The 20,115-nt window shown below is 41.7% G+C and overlaps 1 protein-coding gene across 1 annotated transcript; it reads left to right on the top strand.

The window, feature by feature from the left end:
- The first annotated feature begins 257 nt into the window (after positions 1–257).
- On the top strand, positions 258–5,545 carry LOC128437484 (hatching enzyme 1.2). The gene is made up of 8 exons (XM_053419664.1): positions 258–342; positions 2,345–2,419; positions 2,543–2,698; positions 3,313–3,433; positions 3,520–3,698; positions 3,993–4,074; positions 4,220–4,344; positions 5,466–5,545. Coding segments are annotated over exons 1-8 (810 nt in total). The 5' UTR covers positions 258–272; the 3' UTR covers positions 5,468–5,545.
- Positions 5,546–20,115: the final 14,570 nt, after the last annotated feature.

Raw genomic sequence — 20,115 nt, 5'->3', positions numbered from 1 at the left:
TAATGAGACTGATAAGCCTGCCAGTTCTGCTGACTCTACAGGTTTGACTGTACTCAGACAATCCATATTTGGTCCAACCAACAAACCTGAATATCTATAAAAACCTGGAGCCAAACCACAGATACACAAGTCCACATAGAGGATCACAGGTGAGCTAGGCTGCTAATGACTACAACAGAATCAAAGTTTGATTATTTGGTTTTGATTCGGTTTTTCCACTCAAGAGAAACTCAATGCTTTATTTTTCCTTTAGGTCTGCTAGGAGGTCTAACATGTCTGTTGTCAAGGTCTCAGCTCTGACTCTACTGTTTCTGTCTGCCTGCTGTTGGGCCAGCAATGAGGTAAGCCCATCCAAAGGCCCATTTTATCGCAGTATATACAGTGCCTTGCATAAGTATTCACCCCCCTTGGACTTTTTCCCATTATGTACTGTTACTAACTGGAATTCAAATAGACTTAAATAAACTTTTTCCCGTTTGATCAACAAAACATGCATAGTACTTTGGAGGTGCAAAATTAATTTTATTGTGACACAAATAATAATGAGAACAAAAAAGTTGACATCTGCTGGGTACATAATTATTCACCCCCCTGTGTCAATACTTGGTAGAACCCCCTTTCGCTGCAATTACAGCTGCAAGTCTTTTGGGGTATGTCTCTACCAGCTTTGCACATCTAGAGATGGAAAGGTTTGTCCATTCTTCTTGGCAAAAAAGATGAAGCTCAGTCAGATTGGATGGAGACCGTCTGTGAACCGCAATCTTCAAGTCTTGCCATAGATTCTCTATTGGATTGAGGTCTGGGCTTTGACTGGGCCATTTTAAGACATTAACATTCTTTAATCCAAACCATTCCTTTGTAGCTCTGGCTGTATGTTTAGGCTCATTGTCCTGCTGGAAGATGAACATCCGCCCCAGTCTCAAGTCTTTTGCAGACTGCATCAGATTTTCTTCAAGGATTTCCCTGTATTTGGCTCCATCCATCTTTCCCTCTATTCTGACCAGTTTCCCTGTACCTGCTGAAAAGAAGCATCCCCACAGCATGATGCTACCACCACCATGTTTCACTGTTGGGATGGTGTGCTCAGGGTGATGGGCAGTGTTGGGTTTTCGCCACACATAGCGTTTTGCATTGAGGCCAAAAAGTTCAATTTTGGTCTCATCTGACCAGAGCACCTTCTTCCACATGTTTGCTGTGTCTCCCACATGGCTTCTGGCAAACTCCAAACGGGATTTTTTATGGATCCCTTTCAACAATGGCTTTCTTCTTGCCACTCTTCCATAAAGGCCAGATTTGTGAAGTAGACGACTAATAGTTGTCCTGTGGACAGATTCTCCCACCTCAGCTGTGGATCTCTGCAACTCCTCCTGAGTAACCATGGGCCTCCTGGTTGCTTCTCTGATTAATTTTCTCCTTGTCCGACTCTTCAGTTTGGGTGGACGGCCTCCTCTTGGTAGGTTTGCGGTTGTGCCATATTCTTTCCATTTTCTTATGATGGATTTTATGGTGCTCAGAGAGATGTTCAAAGCTCTGGATATTTTTTTATAACCTAACCCTGCTTCATATTTCTCCACAACTTTATCCCTGACCTGTTTGGTGAGCTCCTTGGTCTTCATGATGCTGTTTGTTCAGTAATGATCTCCAACAAACTCTGAGTCCGTCACAGAACAGGTGTATTTATACTGAGATTAAATTGCAGACAGGTGGACCCTATTTACTAATTATGTGACTTGCAAATGTGACTTGTGAATGCAATTGGTCGCACCAGATCTTTGTTAGGGGTTTCACAGTAAAGGGGGTGAATACATATGCACTCAACACTTTTCAGATTTTTATTTGTAAATAATTGTGAAATCCATGTAATATTTCCCCCCACTTCCAAATGATGCACTATTTTGTGTTGGTCCATTACATAAACTCACGATGAAATAAATTTTAATCTGTGGTTATACCATGACAAAATGTAGAAAAGTCCAAAGGGGGTGAATACTTATGCAAGGCACTGTATGTTATTACTCGTTAAATGCTGGTTCTCTAGACTGTTGTTGAACTGTACAATAACTTTATATTCTATAATGCAAAGTGGGCATCTCTTAACCTCCTGTCTTTATTACTTTTGACGTGAATGTACATCTTTAAGACACATTTTTGGGGTTATTTGACTGAGTTAGTTTGTTGACTGTAATTCCATGTTGTTTTTCTAATAACTTAACATGTTTGTTTCTTCTCTCCTATTTGCAGGCAGGTATGTACAATCAGACCTATTGTATTGATATGCACTGTATTAGGACTGTTGTATTTTTCTGCAAAATAAAATTGTGTTGCTGTTGATGATTTCACTGAGCAGAGGAGATTACAGAGGTGGACTCAGGGGAGCTTTCTGTCTCTGAACTTCTAGAAAGAGCCAACAGTAATCTGAGTGAGTTTGAGCTGATGATTTTTATGTAGACTGTTGATGCTTAAATTTCTTCAACTCATTATTTATTAGTGATACTTTAACAGGTTTTTAAGAAATTGTATCATGTTACATGATGTGTTTTAGTCCGCTCCAACAATGATCCCATCCTGATTGGAGGAGACATTGCCATTGGCAGCGAGGCAGAGAAAAATGCTGACCCCTGCACCAGCCGAGGCTGCATGTGGGGCAAGTGGACTGACGGGAAGGTCTACATTCCTTATTACATCACTAATCACTTCTGTGAGTATCAGATGAAAAGTAGAACTGCAGTGTCAAAAGGTTTGAGTTAGATTGACCATAGATCAAACAGTTCATTTACCAGCGTCAAACATGTTTGCTGCCAATTATCAACTGTAAACTCCTGCATCACTCTCATCCTCTGGAGTCATGACTTGAATGATTACATTTAAAAAAAAATTATGATTTAAAATACAAACAGTAGGCAGCACAAGATAAAAGACAATATAATAAGGAATAATGAAAAACTGTCAATTACAGTGTTAAGCAATTGTCAAAACAGCTTTCTTAAGTATAATTTTGAGCAGATCCTTGTAACACGGGTCAGTGTCCCAATACCTTAAACATATACCTTATTAGCCCAAATATGAGCATCCTGATAGTGAGATACCCAGACAAAGTTTTCTCAACATATAAGGAGGGTTGAGTTTTGAAATTCCTACACAGCCAGTACCTACTGGGTGGTGGACCGAATCATAAAGCAAATGTTCCTGCATCTACGTGGTGCCTGAGCTACATACTGAAATAGTAAACATTGTTGTTTTATTTCGAATGTGATTATGTTATGATCATTTGTTAAGAGTTTTTGCACTTGCTTTGTGGTACCATACTACCAGCCTCCCGAGAGAAGGCCATCATCACCCGTGGACTGGAGTCCTTCTCCTCCTTCTCCTGCATCAACTTCAGGCCCAGCAGAAGCAGCGACCGTGACTGGCTGAGCATTGAGTCCCAGAATGGGTAAGAAATTGATATAAATGAAGAGTTTGACTTGAAAGCTGTTGTCAAACTTCACTGATCTTCAACTTATGTCTCATCCTGTCCAGCTGCTACTCCTTTGTTGGACGTACTGGTGGTAAGCAGGTGGTGTCTCTGGCCCGTAGCGGATGCCTTTACCATGGAACCGTCCAGCATGAGCTGCTCCATGCTCTGGGATTCAACCATGAACAAACCCGCTCTGACAGGGACAACCACATCAAAGTCCTGCTGCACAATGTTCAGTCTGGTAATGGAGTTATTCATTTTCCCCAATGGTGAGATAGAGAGGGAACTAAGTAAACTGCAAACTGATAAGTTCAAATAAACTCAGATATAATGTGCACTTCATGAATAAATAACTGGTAAGCAACACTGATGATAGACAACGCTGCCAAGTATACACTGGTATTGTATAATCCAGTCAAAGAAATAAACAGTTTGAAATCAAAGATCAGAGAATCTTAATCATACATGATACTGATGCTCATTGTTCAACTTCAGGTTTCTAACAAAGATAATCTTCAACCTTTTTCATTTTCAGGAATGGAGCACAACTTCAGGAAGATTGCCACCCTCAATCAGGGCACTCCCTACGATTACAATTCAGTCATGCAGTACCACAAGTGAGAACAACTGGTTGAACATCAGCCCTGTCATGTTTTATTATACGTGTGTGTGTCTGGTGTGTGTGTGTGTGTGTGTGTGTGTGTGTGTGTGTGTGTGCAGCAGATGCTGTTTAACTACCTAACTGCTGCTGTCTTGTTGTAGGACTGCCTTCTCTAAGAACAACCAGCCCACCATGGTCCCAATCCCTAACTCCAATGTGTCCTTTGGCAACGCCAGGGAGATGAGCCGCAATGACATTGCCAGGCTCAACACGCTCTACAAGTGCTGTGAGTGTCCAAATGCATAGTGCCAGTCTCCAGTTTGTGTTGAATACTTTTCCACATGTTGCACACTCTTACTTATAAAAGTGCTAAGTAGAACCATAAATGGTGATTTGTCTTGTCCACAGGAGAACCCATTTTTTCCCCTGGTAGAATATTTTTAGAAGGTGCAACCTAGAACCCTTTCCAAGGTTTCTACCAAAAACCCATCATAAAAGGTTATACCTAGAACCATCTGTGAAAGGTTCCACCCAGAGACTCACCCTATGTGAGGTTTTACAGATAACATTTCTATGGCTTCATGGCTCCACTAAGAACCCTCGCTTGAGAATCCTTTTTAAATCAAGAATTTCAAGTGGAACTAAAATATGGGGTTCTATGATACCCCTTTTTATTCAGAAGGTTTAATCTGGAATCCACCCAGGGGATTTATCAAGAACCATTTGGTGTTCATTGTATATTCTATGGATTTACTCTGGAATCCACACCAGTGGCTCAGAAAGATATGATTTTTTAAGGGTTTTACGTCTAACCCTCTTTTTAGAGGTATTGAAAAGTTTGGCATATTCTACAGATTAGGCCAAAATTTGCTGAATCCCATTTATTTATTTTCATTCATCACTTAAACCTTTTTACAATAATCAGTGTTTTGATTAAGAAAATATGTCTAAGTCTTGGAACACTGGTTGATATGAAGGGGAGACTGATAAACTGAAAACCATATTTATTTACTTAATAATCAATGGTGCTGGATCATTAATCGAGATCAATCCAGTCATTTTAACACTGCTGTCCTGGCTGTGAGTCTCAGATATGCACTAGACTCTGCATATCCTCCGTATTTTCTCCAGAGGAAGTCCATGTGTGAACGCAAATGTCAGAATGAGATGCTCCACATGTTTCTACGGACTTTCTTCACCTGACCTCAGAGTATAAAGTCTATAGAAATCCAGGAAAAAATTGATGTGAGAACACAGCAGGGAATCACCCTCTGGATTCAATATGATGTCAATAGAGTTTGTGGTGATAAGAGCTAACAACGGTGTTGGAGTGCTTTAAATATAATCACGTGACCTATGCAGCGGAAATAAAATGTCACTTGCTGCCTTTGCTTTTTTGTTTTACAGGAAGCACGCCCAGATGTTCTATAGACCTGTTGACACCAGCACAACATTCAATCATCACCTAATAAATGTATTGAGACTGATTCACAGCAGACTGCGTTCATTCTTTCATAGCATCCATTTAATTTTGCTTCAACTAAATGAGGCACATTCATTCATCATCTACTCTTTTATAACACCAACTTGTTGCATTTCTAGCATTATCTCACATGAAATGTTGACATTATCTTATCTCAAGTTGATAGATGACATTCAGATGAACATATTCAAAAATGTTCCCATAAAAAACAAATGGGTTGTCATATCAAAACCAGACTTCTTCTCATTCATCAAATTGCAACCAAATACATCAGAGGGGATCACCCTTTACGTTGCTATTAAATATAACCTTGCTTAATATGGGGCCCTACTTTACAGGGACCATGGATGGCTGACTCTGTACTGTGGCTCAAACAGGGGAGATGCGAACCCTGAATCTTCAATCAACCATGGGGCCACAGAAATCTGGGTCGAGACACAGCCATTCAACTGAATATATAAATGTTTTTGTATTTATGTGGTTTTGTATTTATATAGCGCTTTTATATAAGACACCTCATTAGATTTCAAGCGGGTAAATAAAACATATATCTCCCAGTCTCCCTTACCTGAACAAACACAGCAGTCACCATCTTCCTGGCATCAGTAGAGAGGCAGTAATGTCCTGCATCTCTTGTATAAAGGCAGGGAGCTCTCCAATCCCACCTACCAGGGTGGGGCTCTAACTCCTAGCTGTCAACCCTCACATATGCCTGAGGTGAGCAGCCCAGCACAGAAAAGTGAGGCCAATCATGAGCCTACAAGATATCATTCTAGAGCAAGAAGGAAACCAGCTAATTTTAATGAATATATCCTAGGTTCTGACTGACAGATTCTTTTTACAGATTAATGTGAAATGCCCCACAACAATACCGGTAAGCTGTAAACTAATTTAATTCAGAGGAATGGGTTAAGGAAATGCAATCACTGAGAGAATAACAAAAATCAACCCGTCTAAGGATAAGAAGGCAGTGGGGGTAGATGAGTGTTTGCAATTAAGAACAATGCTAATGGCTCTGGCAAATAACAAATTTTCTAAAAACTTTTTTCATGGGGCGGCTGTGGCTGAGGGTAGAGTGGTCGTCCTCCAACCTGAAGATCGGCGGTTCGATCCCCAGTCTGACCCATCTGCATGCCGAAGTGTCCTTGGGCAAGATGCTGAACCCTGAATGGCCCCCCATAGAATAGCAAAGTGCTGCGATTAGAGGCACTGTATGAATGTGTGTGTGTGAATGGGTGAATGTTAAACTGTACTGTAAAGAGCTTTGAGTGGTCATCAAGATTAGAAAAGCGCTATATAAATACAAAACCATTTACCAAAACCATTTTTTTGTAAACACTACGGTGTAAAACCTAAAGATGGATGACAATTTTTGTAATATTAAATTTTTTTTATATTCTTCTCTTGAATATGTCATCCGAACATCTTTTAAAATATTTTAAAAGTGTTATCTTTTGCAGTATAGACCAAATATTCTGTGTGTTTTTCTCCTCAACATCTCCAGGCGTTTAAAAAAAACATCATATGTCTTTTTTTTTAGATAAAAATGATAAAATATGGTATTAATTTAAATCTTACTATACAACTGTGGAAAGTAAATAACACAATAACAGAGTTTTGTACATAAAAATGTCAGTTGTCAAGTGTGCATTAGAGTACTCTTCAGGGTGGATAGGTCCTGTTCTTACATAAGAACCAATTATAGATAAGAAAACATTGGTGAAGGTCAGAATCTTCGTAATAACTGCATAATTGTTTTTTTGGGGTTTTTTTTTTGTTCAATATGTTTATTAGGGTTTTTTCAGGTAGTGAAGTACAAACATACAAATACTAGGAATAAGTAATAAATTATGCCAAAATGAAAGGAACAGAGAAAGAAAGAAAAAAAAAGTGAATTCAAATAAAATAAAATAAAGGCATAAAAACAGAACAGAACTAACAAACAAACAAAACCAACCAACAGGGCGTACAACTCAAGACAATGAAATGTATTGATGCATCACTAGTACACTAAAAACATTAAAAAAAACAAAAGAGGTGATGGCCTATTGTGAGTCTCATAGCTGCCCTAGATCTCCATCAAATTGAGCAAGATGGTCCAGGAATGGCTGCCAGATCTTGTAGAATTGTTTAAGATTGTTTGTCAAACTATATCGGATCTTCTCCATATGTAATAGAGAAAAAAGTTCCGATAGCCACGTCTTGAAGAGTGGCACTGCTTCTGACTTCCAGAGCCTTAGAATCAGTCTCCTTGCAATTAACATTCCATACATGATGGTGTGCTGTACTGGAATACTTCGAGGCAAAAGAGACAGGGAGAAGCCAAACAGTGCCACCTCTGGCTCAGGTTTGAACACAAAGTTGTACATTTCAGAAAACCACTTAAATATTGCACATCAGAAGTCGTACAGTTTTGAACATGTCCAGAAAAGGTGGGTTAAGGATCCGTCAGCAGATTTACATCGATCACACAAAGGAGAGACAGTAGGATATATTCTATGTAGTTTGGTTTTCGAATAATGGAGTCTATGCATAACCTTAAACTGGATTAAGTGATGTCTGGTATTAATAGAACAGTATTTGTAAAGTCAACTTGGAAAATCCCCGCTGGATATGAAGGGGTTAATATGCAGCGCCGACTGACAGCTGGGGGAATCCTTCCTCAGAGCGTTACCTGGGAAATCCGCGTCATTGCGTCACCTGACCGGAAAGGACAGAAAGGGGAAGAGAGACTCTTTCAGGAAACGCCAGTGGCAAACAAATCAGACAGCGTTCTGTCCAGCAGCAGCAAAGCTGCGCTAGAAAACGTGGAAAAAGCAACGCTGGTACAGCCATAAAAAGTCTGGAGAAACGGCCGGTAAGAGAAAGATTTTGTTAGCGTAAGGATTGTAAAGTTGCGCAATCGCTTGTAGCGCACGTTAAAACGTGCGTTTAAGCGTGGACAATTGTTTGGTGTTTGATGCCACATGATTGTTTGACTGCAAATTGTTTGAAAACAAATGGGGTTTATATTTTGATCTGTAGATTGATAGAAATGATCTGAATACTGCTAAAGTTATTTCTATTTGACTTTATTGATTTATTTATATTTACATTTCAAATGAGTGATTATATATATATATAAAAAACCCAGTTAAGATGAATTTGTGCATTTAAAAATGAATTGATATTTAAAGCAGTTGAAAATGGTTTCATATATTTAAAATAGAATTCATGAAAATATGCTCAGACATTGAAAACTATTAATAATATTTATATTTATATATTTATATTTATAAGTATTTAAATGCATATATGAAAAACATGTTTGTATTTACTATTTCATTCTGCACTGCATTTACTGTAGTTATTTTTGGTTTCTTTAAAGGTTTTTTACCTTGCAGTATACCTAGCAGTTTACCACTTGCAACCCACTTACAACTGTACCCACAATACCTACCTGCTACAACTTACCTGTACCTGTGAAAATACAAAAAGAAAAGTAAAGAGGAGTTAAAGAAGGAAAACGGTGTGGTCATTGCATGAGTGGAACCCAGTTAAACCTCCTACGGTCTGTACCAATCCCTTTCAAGCAGGGAAGCTGCACAAACACTAGATAGCTTGACAGTAAAAAACCGCTGTAAGCTGGAACAGCAAGACAGTGAAAAAAAAAAAAACGGGACTGTAAGCTGGAACAGTGAAAACAGTGACCTGGAAAAAATAAAAGCACCCTGCAAACAGCAGGTGGACCCAAAAACATCCAACATGGCTGAAACCATTGAGCAGCTCAAAAGTGAGCGGACAGTAGCCAAACGATCCTTCACACGACTAAGGAACAATATCATCAGAACTCACGACAGCATGTCAGAAGACCAGCTCCGAGATAGCTTCAGTAAAATCACCATTGCAGCCGAGAAAGTCATGGAAACCAATGACGAAGTCATGGCAGGTGTCATTGAAGAAGAGGAGGTAAAGCTGGATGAAGGAGGATCAGTTAAGCTGACCGAACAGCAAAGCGCTGACATAGCTAAGACCATCAGTGAATGTAATCAGAAGCTGAAGGAAGTTGAAGAGCTACTTGGAAAAGCACTCTGGACAAAGTTTGGAGATGAACTGCGCACAGCTGTAGAACTAGCAGAAGCTGAAGCTGAGCGTGTTGGAAGAGTACATACCGACAGCAACCTTGACGCCTATGAATTTAGGCTCACTCACCTGAAAACACTTGTGGTTTCCGCAAAGAAAGCGCACTGCAAATGGCAGCAGTGGGTTCCGGTGGAAGACCAACGAGAGTTCCGTGGTCGGCTGAAAGAGCTGGAACACCAGTCAACCAGGCTGGTCTCTAGAAAGGCTGACTTCATAACGGCAAGACTACCGGAAAACACAACTGACACTGCCAGCAATCACAACTTTACTCCAACCATTAGGCTGAAACCCACAGCTCTCCCGAGATTCTCTGGCTACAAGCGTGATTTTCACAGGTGGAGAAGGGACTGGGAGTCGCTCCAAAAACAGGGAGAAGTAACCGGCGCCAAAGAAGTAAAAAAGATACAGTTACTCGACAGTCTCGATGACAAGTTCAAAAAAGACTTTCGCCTGACCACCTATAACACTGCAGATGACATTCTCCGCGTCTTGGTGAACCGCTATGGAAATCGAACGGCTATCACCATTGAAATAGTGGAAGATCTACAGAAGATGCCATCTGTCAAAAGTAGTCAACCAAGGAAAATTGTGGAGTTGATTCAAGCCGTGGAGAAAGCACTCGGGGACCTGAGTGACCTCGGAGACACAGGCGCCATAAAGAATCCCCTTGTAACAAAAGCAATCGAGAGTAAACTCCCTGATTCCCTCAAAAAAGAGTGGCTTGTCTATGTAGCCGATCCAAATAATGGAGTAACGCCAGACAAACGGTTTGATCATCTCTTGGCATTCCTCCAGAAGCAAGAAGCTATCTATGAGGAGCTTGAGCAGCTACGAGATGAGGAGCCAAGTAAGCCAAGTTGGAGAGACAACAGGATTGAGCAGAAAAGTGCAAGAACCAAGTCTACAAAGTCAGCTGATGACCAAGGCTGTGTAGTCTGTGGTGATGCCAAACACAAGAGAAAACTCTACTTCTGCAAGCAATTCAAGGCTCTGACTGCAGCCGAAAGGAAGTCTTCAGTAAAGAAGTTGGGAGCGTGTACAAGATGCCTTGAGGTTCACGATGACCGGTCATCCTGCAAACCTGGCTTTCTATGCAAAAATCAAGACTGCAGAGAAGAACAGGCTGAGCATCACTTCTACCTCTGTCCTAAATCTATGTCAAAGAAGTCTGACAAGTCGGAAAAGGATAAAGGCAGAAGGAAGTACACAGAGGGTCAAGAGGATTTCATCAAAAATCTCCCACCCGACCTAGCAAAGCAGTTCAGGGAGGTCTTCTCAAACGTTGCCTCCAGAGTCTTCACAACTTCAAATGACCAGCAAGGTCTACTTGAAAAAAACGGGATGCAGGAGCTTCCAGTGATCATGATGCTACTCGTCGTCACAGCTAACGCCGGAGAGAAAGTCGGAACACTCATCGACTTAGCATCTGACACCAATTACATCACTCACAGAGCAGCAAGCCGTCTGAATCTGAAGAGTGAAGACATCATACTCATTGTCCATGGAGTAGCCGGAATGAAGGTCCAAGTAAAGACAAAGCGCTATCTCCTCAAAATCCGTGTATCCACTTCCAAGGACACACTGAGAGCACATCAATTGGTTTGCTATGGGCTTGAGAACATCGCAGATGTCCACAAAAGTGTAACACCTGGACAACTGCAGCCATTCTTCCCAGATGTACCTCTTGATGAGCTTGTGAGGCCCAAAGAGGTGGAGCTTCTCATTAGCCACAGAGAAGGCCGGCTAGCTCCACAGAGAGTCAAAGTTGTGGGGGACCTTGTACTGTGGGATGGACCCCTCGGGAAAACGGTTGGAGGAACCCACCCCAAACTGTGCGAGGAGGTTGAAGTGTCAGCCCACATGTCAAAGACGCATTTTGCAAGATCAATGAGAGCGGCAGCTGTGAAATATGAAGAGCTCACTTACAGTCCAGAACAGAACATCTCAAACAAAGAAGTATTCGAAACACAAGGATCAACCGCTTCAACCAGCAAACAAAGCTTCCTGGAGTGGTGGCACTGGGATAGCATTGGCGCCGCATGCGAGCCCAGATGCGGCGGCTGCCGTTGCGGAAATTGCCAGCCCGGTGGCAAAGAAATGACCCTTGCAGAAGAAAGGGAGCTTGAGGTGGTAAAAGAAGGACTCACGTATGTCATGAGCGATGATCACAGCAGACAACCACATTGGCACGCAAAGTATCCCTGGCTAGAGGATCCAGCCTCACTGCCGAACAACAGAGGAGCAGTGGAAGCAACATTCCTGAGGACAGAGAAGCAGCTAGCCAAAGCACCAGAGTGGAAGTCTGCTTACAAAGCTCAGGTGCATGACATGGTGGAAAGAGGAGCTGCAGTCAAGTTGACTGAAGAACAGATCATTAACTGGAAGGGACCAGTATGGTTTGTAAGTCACCTTATAGCACCAAACCCACACTCTGTAACAACCCCGGTAAGACTCGTCTGGAATAGCAGTCAAAAGTTCAAAGGATCCAGCATGAACGACCTACTGATGAAGGGGCCAGACGTCCTCAACCAGATACGTGCTGTCCTCCTGAGGTTCAGAGGGGGAACCAACGCTGCCTTAGGGGACATCACAAAAATGTACAACTCAGTATGGTTGGAAGACCGTGAGATGCACCTCCACAGGTTCCTCTGGCGAGACTCAGAAGAGGAGGAGATGGAGGAGTACGCTATCACCAGAGTCAACATTGGTGATAAACCGGCAGGCTGCATTGCACAGCTCGCCATGCGAGAAACAGCCAACCTACCTTCCTTTGCCCACCTCGAAGAGGAGCGAGGAGTACATCAGAATGACAGCTATGTCGACGACATCCTAACATCTCACAATGACCTTGAGAAACTGAAAACCATCACAGCGAATGTGGAGCTAATCCTGAAAGCTGGAGGTTTCCTGTTGAAGCCTTGGGTCTTCTCAGGCCAAAGTGGGAGGAAGGTGAAAGACGATGCGAGCAAGACCAAAGGTAACAACATGGTTCTCCCGAATCAAATGAGGGATGACGAGAACAAAGCACTTGGTCTAGGTTACCTCGTGGAAGAGGATAAGCTCCATGTCATGTCATCCATAAACTTCTCAAAGAGAAAGCAGAAGATGCGACTTGGCCAAGACCTTCGACTAGACCAAGTAAGAGCGCAGACCCCCAACCCTTTGACAAGAAGGGACCTCCTGAGTCAAGTCTCAGGGTTATATGATCCAGTTGGCCTGGTGACTCCTGCCAAGCAAAAGGGTGCCATCCTTGTGCGGAGAGCATTCCAGGAGGCAAAGAGTGTCAACTGCCCTGTCAAAGACACCTGGGACACAGCATTGTCAGACAGCCTCAGAGAAGATGCAGTCCGGCTCTTCGAAGAGTATGTGCCACTCGGGTGGATTACATTCACCAGGGCCATAATGCTTCCAAGCTTCAGTGGAGAACCTTGGGCAATAACATTCTCAGATGGAAGCGAGCAGGCCTACGGCGCAGTGATGTACATCCGGTGGAACACTGAGCAGGGCCCAGTCGTCACTCTAGTGGAGTCCAAGGCAAAGCTAACTCCTTTAGACCACAAAGGTGATGCTGTCAAAGCAGAGATGTGCGGAGCAGTGTTTGCCTCACGGCTCAAAAAGTACTTCGAACAGCACAGCAAGAGCCGAGTTGACAAGTGGTTCCATATCATTGACAGCCAAACAGTTCTCGGTGCAATCCAAAGAGAGAGCTATGGTTATCAAACCTTCTTTGCAAACAGGATCGGCGAGATCCAGAACACAACAGCAACCCAAGATTGGTGGTGGATTCCTGTTCCTCTCAATATTGCTGATATCATAACCAGAGGGGCCAGTCCTCAAGACCTGGATGAAAGTTCAGAATGGCAGAACGGACCAACATTCTTGAAGCTACCAGTGGATGAGTGGCCAGTTAAATCTGCCAAAGAGTTGGTGATGGCTGCCAGAGACGGTGTCAACAGATTACAGAAGAAAGCGTTTGTTGCTGCACTGACCCGAGCATAAGCCAAGGCACAACTGCTGCCGGATCCAAAGGATACTGACACGCAGAAGCCTTCTGAACTAAAGCAAGACCAGGAACCAACTCAGACCCAAACACAACCAAAGAGGCCACCAGCAGGATCAACTGTCCAAGAACTGGTGGATGTCAAGCGGTTCAGTAACCTAAGCTGACTTGTCAAAACAGTCGCCTGGATCCGGAGAGCAGCAAGGATGTTCATGAAAGGGAACAAGCGAACTGCAAACAATCCAAAGTGGGAGGCAGTGTCGTTTTCAAAAGTCATCTCAGTGATAGAGAGGGAAGACGCCCTAAAAGACTGGATTGTTGGTCTGTGGGGGTCGTGTGCAGATCTTCAATGAAGATAAAGTTGCTGTCCCCATCTTGCCTTACGAAGCCTGGGTGTCGACACTGTTAGCACGAGAAGCCCACGAGGAGAACCACGATGGAGTGGCCGGGACCTTGCTCAAGATGAGAAGAAGAGCATGGGTCGTGAAAGGTCGGAGAATTGCTCAAAAAGCGGTCGAAAACTGCATGTTCTGCAGGAAAACTAAAGCAAAAAGATGCCAGCAAATAATGGGTGATCTACCTCCAGAGAGGACAGAACCAGCTGCCCCATTCCACTACACAACAGTCGACCTCTTCGGACCCTACCAAGTCAGGGATGATGTAAAGAAAAGAGTGTCACTGAAGGTTTGGGGAATTGTGTTTTGTTGCATGGCCTCCAGAGCTATTCACACCGAGCTGGTGAACTCTCAGTCCACAGAGAGTTTTCTGTTTGCCTACCAGAGGTTCACAGCACTAAGAGGTTATCCAAAGAAAATCTGGTCAGATCCTGGGACCAACTTCATTGGGGCTAAGCCAGTCCTAGAAGAACAGTACCGATTCCTTGCCAATCTTGACAAAGCTACCCTGGAGGAGAGAGCTGCCAAGGATGGCACAGAATGGTCGTGGAAGATTCATCCAGCCGATTCTCCACACCGGAATGGTGCCGCAGAAGCTGCTGTGCGCATTGTCAAGAGAGCACTGCAGAGTCTTGGAGGAGAGTCCGGCCTAAGTTGGAGTGAATTCCAAACAACTCTCTACATGGCTGCCAATCTTGCAAATGAAAGACCAATTGACGCCAGGACACAGAGCCGAGAAGACAGCGTCCAGTTCATCACTCCTAACTGTCTCCTGCTCGGACGAGCATCACAGGGTGGAGATGTCAGAACATTCGACTTCAGTGACTATCCCTACAAAAGGCTTAAAGAAATGCAAGCGCAAGTTAACAAGTTCTGGAGGAACTGGAGTCAACTTGCTGGTCCTAACTTATTCGTAAGGAACAAATGGCATACCGCCAAGAGAAATGTCGCAGTCGGGGACATCGTCTGGATGGCGGACCAAAACCCTTAGGGGTCAGTTCAGGATTGCAAGAGTGGTTAGCGTCAACTCGGACAGCAAAGGAGTTGTGAGGGACGTCAATGTCAGAACCTTCCCAAGCTACCCCGTTCCTGTCACAAGGCCTACCGGAGCAAAAGTAAATCACCGAACATCTAAGAAATTCAAAGAAAAGATCCCAGCAGCAGTTCTTCACAGAGACGTAAGGCGACTAGTGGTCTTGCTTCCCACCGAAGAACAGAACTAAACATCTGACCCAAGTTGCACCTGTAACATGCGACCTCCCAGGTGTCTCCACTGGAAGGTCGAGTGGGAGGTGTGAAGTCAACTTGGAAAATCCCCGCTGGATATGAAGGGGTTAATATGCAGCGCCGACTGACAGCTGGGGGAATCCCTCCTCAGAGCGTTACCTGGGAAATCCGCGTCATTGCGTCACCTGACCGGAAAGGACAGAAAGGGGAAGAGAGACTCTTTCAGGAAACGCCAGTGGCAAACAAATCAGACAGCGTTCTGTCCAGCAGCAGCAAAGCTGCGCTAGAAAACGTGGAAAAAGCAGCGCTGGTACAGCCATAAAAAGTCTGGAGAAACGGCCGGTAAGAGAAAGATTTTGTTAGCGTAAGGATTGTAAAGTTGCGCAATCGCTTGTAGCACACGTTAAAACGTGCGTTTAAGCGTGGACAATTGTTTGGTGTTTGATGCCACATGATTGTTTGACTGCAAATTGTTTGAAAACAAATGGGGTTTATATTTTGATCTGTAGATTGATAGAAATTATCTGAATACTGCTAAAGTTATTTCTATTTGACTTTATTGATCTATTTATATTTACATTTCAAATGAGTGATTATATATATATAAAAAAAACCCAGTTAAGATGAATTTGTGCATTTAAAAATGAATTGATATTTAAAGCAGTTGAAAATGGTTTCATATATTTAAAACAGAATTCATGAAAATATGCTCAGACATTGAAAACTATTAATAATATTTATATTTATATATTTATATATTTATATTTATAAGTATTTAAATGCATATATGAAAAACATGTTTGTATTTACTATTTCATTCTGCACTGCATTTACTGTAGTTATTTTTGGTTTCTTTAAAGGTTTTTTACCTTGCAGTATACCTAGCAGTTTACCACTTGCAACCCACTTACAACTGTACCCACAATACCTACCTGCTACAACTTACCTGTACCTGTGAAAATACAAAAAGAAAAGTAAAGAGGAGTTAAAGAAGGAAAACGGTGTGGACATTGCATGAGTGGAACCCAGTTAAACCTCCTACGGTCTGTACCAATCCCTTTCAAGCAGGGAAGCTGCACAAACACTAGATAGCTTGACAGTATTGGATTCTGCTGAGACCCTCCTGCCAAACAATGTCATCAATCTGGAGACCCAGTTCCTCCTCCCAAGCCTTTTTCAAAGAGTGGGTGGCATAATTCACTTGTTCCATAAGTGGGTTTTAAGAAGATATTCCATCTTAAGAACAGTTGGCGAATGAGACCCAATCACCTTGAGACCAATTTTTATCCTTTGAAGTTATCCCTCGAAAATGTGGCAGTCTCCATCCAACCGTATTTGCTGTCACTTATCACACTCAAAAACCTTCCGGCACCTCGTAATTACAAGTCCATGGATTTTTATATTTTCTTATTTCAAATCATGACAGGATTTTTCTCAGTTATTAATCAAAATATCTATCCTGCACACTACTTATAGATTACTACATCTTTTAAGCAGAATGTGTGTAGATCATCACATTACTGTGGACATACATCGGACCTTGTACCTTGTAAAAATATCCACTGTGGATTTACTGAACATGCCTGTATCAGAAATGATTGCTATTATCTGTGAATCACTATCTCTCAATACTGTTCCTTCTCTCTCAATGTGCACTTGGATCCTTAAAAGCCAAAGTGTCTCCAAATTCTGAACAATGTTTAAGAGAAAAATGTATTGGTTGCTTGATAGAACCAACTGTTAAAAAACAGGGCTAGACCCCTCCCTCATTCTAAATCAATCAATCAATCAATCAATAAATCAATCCAATTTGTCACATAGGGCTTAACCAATTGTGACATCCTCTGCCCATGTCAACAAAATAACAATATTTACAACATTCATGAGAAAAGATGCAGTACATTTGTCTTTAAGTGGTTGTGCACAGGGCAGACTAAATGTAATGCATTCTGGTGTTAACACAATGCATGCAGTTGTATAGCTTTTTTAGCACTGGAGAATGTCATCATGTCACTTGACTACTGTAATGGTTTGTTTAGATCAAAAAGCTGCAGCTAATTAAAAATGCTGCTGCTCGAGTCCTCACTAACACAAAGAAGGTGAATCTTAACACTGGATCCTCCTCAGGTCGTCTGGAACAGGTCTGCTTTCTGTCCCCACAGACAAAACTAGACATGGAGAAGCAGCATTCAGTTTCTATGTATCAATGTTCAAAGTATCAATACAAAAGACGGTCTGACAGAGATGAAGGGAGCAAAAACTATGCACCTATCTCCAATATACAGTTGCAATCAGAAATATTCAACCCCCAAAAGATTTTAAGGATTTATCAATTCAAGTTTTTTCAAAGAGCAAGATTCTGCTTCAGATGACTTCTCTATGAGTTGATTAATAGATAAAATCAACACAAAAAATGCATGATATAGTATTTGCGTTTAACAGTATATTTTGTTAAGATACAATTATTCATTGTTTTTAAAGCTGTCTGACAGTTTTTATGGCCTAAAGTGGAGTTGAAACATTATTAAGCCTTTGGGAACTCTATAATGATCCTTCATTTGCTTCAGCTGTGATGCAAATAAACCCCACCCATGAATGTATTCCAGGTGAGTTGCATCATGGGAAAGACAAATGAGCTTCCACAAAAGCTGAGAGAAGAGATTATTTCATCACAGCTGAAGGGCCTTGGGTACAAGAAGATTTCCCAAAAATATAATATTCCAAGAGACACCATGGGGAGCATTATAAGGAATTTTAAAACGTATGGAGCAGCTGCAAACCTGCCTGGCCGTGGAAGAAAGCCCAACATTTCATCAAGGGCCCTGAGCAACTTAGTCAGAACAACTCAGAGAAACCCCTGTGTGACTACAAGACACCTACAGGATGACCTGATGAAGGCTGGTACAAGTGCTTCAGTGGCAACTATAAGACGTGCACTGAATAAACAAGGACTTGATGGCCGGACTCCAAGACTCACTCAGCTCTTGACCAGAAGGAACATCAAAAGTCGACTAGAATATGCCAGGAGGAATTTGGATAAGACGACTGAGTTTAGGGTGACAGTTCTATGGACTGATGAAACTAAATTCGAAACTGTTTGGACATATGGACCAGCGGTATGTCTGGCGTGCGAAAGGCCAGGCTTATGACCAGAAGAATACCATCCCCACAGTCCAGCATGGAGGTTGGTCATTGATGATGTGGAGCTGTTTTTCTGCTGCAGGGACTGGCAATCTTGATCATGTACCTGGCATCATGGATTCTCAGAAATGCCAGGCTATTTTAATGAGGAATGTGATGCCTTCTGTTGATAGATTAATCCTTTGTGATCATTAGACTTTCTAGCAAGACAATGATCCAAAGCCCACCTCCAAGTCAACCAAAGCTTGGTTGAGAAAAAGATCCCGGAACGTCCTGGAGTGGCATTCACAGTCACCAGATTCAAATCAGAGTGAAAACCTTTGTTGGGATTTAAAAAAGGCAGTTGCAGCAAAGACGCAATCAAACATCACTGAGCTAGAGGCTTTTGCACGTGAAGAATGGGCAAAGATTCTGATCAAGAGGTGTGAGAAGCTTGTCCGCACTTACCGAAAACGTTTGTTAGAAGTTATAAAAGCTAAAGGATGCGCACAAAGTACTGAAGCTGGGGGTTGAATAATACTGCTCATGCACATGTGTTAAAAGAGGTACATTTTTCATTTGAACTTCAATGTTACATATATATCAATAATTTATCTTTTGTTGTTTTTTTGTCATTTTATTGTCATTATCTTTCATCCACATAACTCTATATTGTCTTTTGAGGTGAGGGGGTTGAATATTTCTGATTACAACTGTATGTTTAGTATAAAAAAAATTATCATTATTTTTTCAGATTCCATCTGGGTTCTGGAAGTACCATAGCAATGAGACTACCCTGCTGAAGGTTACTATTGACCTTTCGATAGCTGGTGACGCGGCTGTGATAAAAATATCAGCTTAACTCAGGCAAAACAGAACTACATAGTATTACAGCAAACGGCAAAACAAATGATACCACATGGTTCCCTAGTAAAACACATAAAGGCAGCTCCAAGGAATCTTTGCTTCTTGTTTGACAGTAAGGCTCTTCAATGCCTGTCTCCATTTTATACATCTTTTAGTATCCTACTCACCAGTTCATATCTTGACATTCTCAAGCAGAAGACTTTATCTGTCCCAATCTTAAGCTAAAAAAATTAACTATAGGGGACGGAATGTTTACTATCAGGGTTTCAGGGCTCTTTAACAATCTGGTAGAGGAAATTAAGTCGGCTGACTCATTAATTTCAATCATGCTTGAATTTAAGTTTCTTTTAATTTAATTGTATTTTAAATCTGATGACTTTATGACTTAAATACTGCCTTTTGAATCACTGATGTGGATATTCAAAATGTCTTTATGGTAAAGATTATCTATTTGCCACCATCAACAGAAGTATGTTTCCAGTGTATCCTCCATGTTTTCTCTATTGAATTCTGTAAAAAATTTAACCACACTGTGTCTTATGTAATCCCTCAAATTTTTTTCTCAGACCCTAACCCTTGTGTCTTATGTCATTCTGGGATGAAAATACATGACAAACGATATTAATAATGACAATGTGACTTATATCCCCATTTCCTTTAAAATGTCGTACGTTTTGTGCCTGTAAAGTCCTGACAAGTTATCATTATTATTAAGTATCAAGGTCACCAATATACAAAGTTTGGCTCAACTTTGTGCAGTGTTAAAGTGTCAATATTAAATGTGAAATCATGCTAGAAAATCCCGTGGTGTTATGAATGAATAGAAGATTTTGAAAAAAAAAA

Source organism: Pleuronectes platessa, chromosome 1, assembly GCF_947347685.1.
Source record: "Pleuronectes platessa chromosome 1, fPlePla1.1, whole genome shotgun sequence".
Classification (NCBI taxonomy): domain Eukaryota; kingdom Metazoa; phylum Chordata; class Actinopteri; order Pleuronectiformes; family Pleuronectidae; genus Pleuronectes; species Pleuronectes platessa.
The sequence above is the reverse complement of the archived record's forward strand: the minus strand, read 5'-3'. Positions and strand labels throughout refer to the sequence as shown.

Excerpts from the sequence above, each read along its gene's own strand:
- LOC128437484 (XM_053419664.1), top strand. The coding sequence starts at position 273 with ATGTCTGTTGTCAAGGTCTCAGCTCTGACTCTACTGTTTCTGTCTGCC. Across the intron at positions 2,699-3,312 it reads TTACATCACTAATCACTTCT|CCTCCCGAGAGAAGGCCATC; the intron begins GTGAGTATCAGA and ends CCATACTACCAG. Across the intron at positions 3,434-3,519 it reads AGCATTGAGTCCCAGAATGG|CTGCTACTCCTTTGTTGGAC; the intron begins GTAAGAAATTGA and ends CATCCTGTCCAG.